The sequence below is a fragment of the Myotis brandtii genome, unplaced genomic scaffold (assembly GCF_000412655.1).
Source record: "Myotis brandtii unplaced genomic scaffold, ASM41265v1 scaffold97, whole genome shotgun sequence".
In the NCBI taxonomy this organism is placed as follows: domain Eukaryota; kingdom Metazoa; phylum Chordata; class Mammalia; order Chiroptera; family Vespertilionidae; genus Myotis; species Myotis brandtii.
In genome coordinates, this window is record NW_005372020.1 from 755150 (window position 1) to 758249 (window position 3100).

Sequence of the window (3100 nt, forward strand, 5' to 3'; positions counted from 1 at the left end):
CGGACTCCGCCCGGCGCTCTGCCCACGGCGGTGTGTTGGCTCGTTCTCTCTGTGCAGGAGCTGCCACCGTAAAGAATGCCTAAGCCGCCCGGCCGGTGTGGCTCAGTGGTCGAGCGTCACGATTCGATTCCTGGTCAGGGCACAGGCCCGGGTTGCGGGCTCCATCCCCAGTGGGGCACGTGCAGGAGGCAGCTGGTCCATGATTCTCTCTCTCTCGTCATTGATGTTTCTCTCTCTCTCCCTCTCCCTTCCTCTCTGAAAAAAAAAAAAAAAAAAAAGAATGCATAAACCCGGGCACAGATTAATGAGTCATTTTAAAGGTGACACCAAGTGGCCACCTGCTGCCTCCTCCCCAGAGTGGTCAGCGCCCTGACTTCTGTGCGAATCGCCTGCTCGCTCTCCCTCTGACGCCTCCGTGCGGGGCAGCCCGGGTCTGCCCTTCCCAGAGCCACGGACACGGAACCCTGGCGTGTGTAACACGGAGTCCGGCCCCCGTGCTCAGCCCGGGTCTGCCCTTCCCAGAGCCAGGGACACGGAACCCCGGCGTGTGTAGCGCGGTGTCTGGCCCCGTGCTCAGCCCGAGTCTGACCTTCCTCTGGGGGTCTCGTGTCTCTGCAGTTGGTCCCTCGTCACCGTGGCAGGTTCTGGGTGTGGCTGTGCCACCGTGTGTGTGTCCCCCGTCTACGGATGGGTCGTTGGATCGGGGGCTGGTTCCCTGCTTTTGTTGGACAACCAGTGAGGCCGTCGTGCGCAGTCCTGTGCGCATGTGTGTGGGTGTGGACACAGGTCTCCGTGTTTCCCGGGTAAACACCCAGGAGTGGAATTGCTGGGTCACGTGACCACCCAACCGGCGTGGCCTCCTCGCTTGGTATCCAACCAGCGCGTGGTCTCCGGTGGTCCGTGTCCTCGCACCACTCGCTGTGTCTGTCTCTCATTTCAGCACCACATCCACGCGGGGTCTCCTGCGGTTCCGATTGGCACTTTCCTGATAATCAATGACGCTGGCACCTTCCCCTGAGCTCTTTGGCCAGCGGCTGACGGGGAGTGAGTCCCCCCGTATTTCTGTTGGCTCGACCGGCGCTTACTGACCCGCGGGCGGCGTTTTGTGTCTGACGCTCGCTGTCACCACGGGGTGCTGGCTGTGAGTGGAGACTCAGGAGGCTTGGCTGGGGGCAGGAGGCCCCCCTCTCTCAGGGGGGTTTCTGTGATCCCAGCTCTGGGTCTGGGGGCACGGGACTGACCGCCTGGGCTCCAGGGTGTGCAGAGCCTGCGTCTCGGGATGTCGTGGAGACGTGCTGGGCCTGGTGTGCACCGCGTGCCCGGCCCGGGGGCCTCGCCATCCCGTCCCTGTCCTGTCGGAGCGCCCGCACGGAGGATCGAGCTTTACTGACGACGCCCCTGTTTCCCCCGCAGGTTCCCCGGAGTCTGAGGACACAGCGTTGCTGGCGGCCGAGTGTGGTAGGTCCACGTCTGTCCCCACCCCTCGTCGGCTCGGCGGGCTCAAGGTGGGGGGCGGTCGGGAGTCGCTGGGGAGCCGGATTCCACCTGGCGGACATGGTGGGGGGCTCGGCGCGCCCCGTGGGCTTGCCCGGGGTGGGGAACGGCAGGAGAAGGTGGTGGGGCCCCCCGGGGAGGGGTATTTCCTGGCCTAGTGCAGGGGTTTTCAGAGGAGGCCTGAGACGAGGGGGTCATAGGTGGGGGACGAGGTTTTCTCCGCATCGGGGTTCTGTGCTCTGAGGGTGGGCTGGGCTGCAGACTTGTCGGGGCGGCCGGTGCTGCCCCCGTGGTCACTGTGTCCAGCGTGAGGGGAGGCATCCTGGGTCCAGGCCTGGCACTGCCGCTCTCACGCGGGGAGCCCAGGGCACGTCACTCCATCTCTGTGCCTCGGTTTCCCCCTCTGTGAACTGGGGGAGTAGCAGCACCCCTCCCAGGGCTGCCGTGCTGGCGACATGAGCTCATACAGACCGGAGCTGGCACACAGTAGGTGCTCAGCGAGCTGTTAGGGCTTTTCTTTGCGACCCCCCCCCCCAGGTGGGCTGCCACCCTCATTTAATTTTATTAAATATATTTTTATTGATGTCAGAGAGGAAGGGAGAGGGAGCGAGAAATAGAAAAATCAATGATGAGAGGGAATCATGGATCAGCTGCCTCCTGCACGCCCCGCACTGGGGATGGAGCCCACAACCCACACGCGTGCCCTGACCGGGAATGAACTGTGACCTGGTTCATAGGCTGATGCTCAAACCACTGAGCCACAGCAGCTGGGCAGCTGATTTCAGCGTAAATAGCCACTGGCGGCTGCCCTGAGCCGCACCAGGAGATTTCAGGCCTCTCCCGAAACAGTCATTCATCGCAGGATTATTTCTAAAGCGCCTGCTGTGTGCCAGGCCCTGTTCTGGGTGCCGTAAGACGGACAAGTACCCATCCTCGCCGGGCAGGCAGACAGTAAACAGAACGCGTAGGGCGTCCTTGGTGGGAGGCGCCGCGGTGAGGAACCAGCTGAAGGGCTTGAGGAGTGTGGGTTGTGGTTTCAAACGGGGGTAGTCAGGGTGGGCTTCCCTGAGGAGGCGGCATTTAAGCAAAGATCTGCGGGAGCAGAGGAAGGGAACGTGCAGGTCTCTGGAGGGTGTTTCAGAGAGAGAGGACCACCGTGCAAAGGCCCCGAGGCTGCGTGGAGGGGGCCCGCTGGTGTGTAGGAGGCTGCACGAGTCCCGTGGGTGCGTGGGGCGTCTTGGGGGAGGCCTCTCTTCTTCGTTCCTCAGCCTGTAGGGTCCCGGGAGGCACCAGGGAAGGACAGGGACAGCCGTGGAGGTTGCCTGCTTCCCTGGCCGCGCCCTGGGCCCCACGGTGGAGGGTTTCGTCTGGGCGACACCTGCCGTGCTGGGTGCCTTTGAAGTTGGGGGGAAGGTGGCCTTGCCCGGCTGGGTGTCCCCTTCCTCCTCCGCCTGCCGCTGGCCCTCCATCCATCCCCGGCCTAATGGGGAGCCCTCCCTCCGAGGCTGAGTTATCTGCTTGTCATGCCGGAGGCCCAGCCGGGGACGATAAAAGGGCTTTTTGTCTGCAAGCACTTAGCTTCCTCCTCTGGGGCGATCCATCACCT

At 63.4% G+C, this 3100-nt stretch overlaps 1 protein-coding gene across 1 annotated transcript in view; it reads left to right on the forward strand.

The window, feature by feature from the left end:
• Window positions 1-995: 995 nt before the first annotated feature.
• The window catches only part of NCOR2 (nuclear receptor corepressor 2), a 172730-nt gene continuing 170625 nt past the window's right edge, over window positions 996-3100 (forward strand). The window contains 2 exon segments of the mRNA XM_014533346.1: window positions 996-1044; window positions 1414-1458. Coding sequence (XP_014388832.1) covers window positions 996-1044; window positions 1414-1458 — 94 coding nt within the window.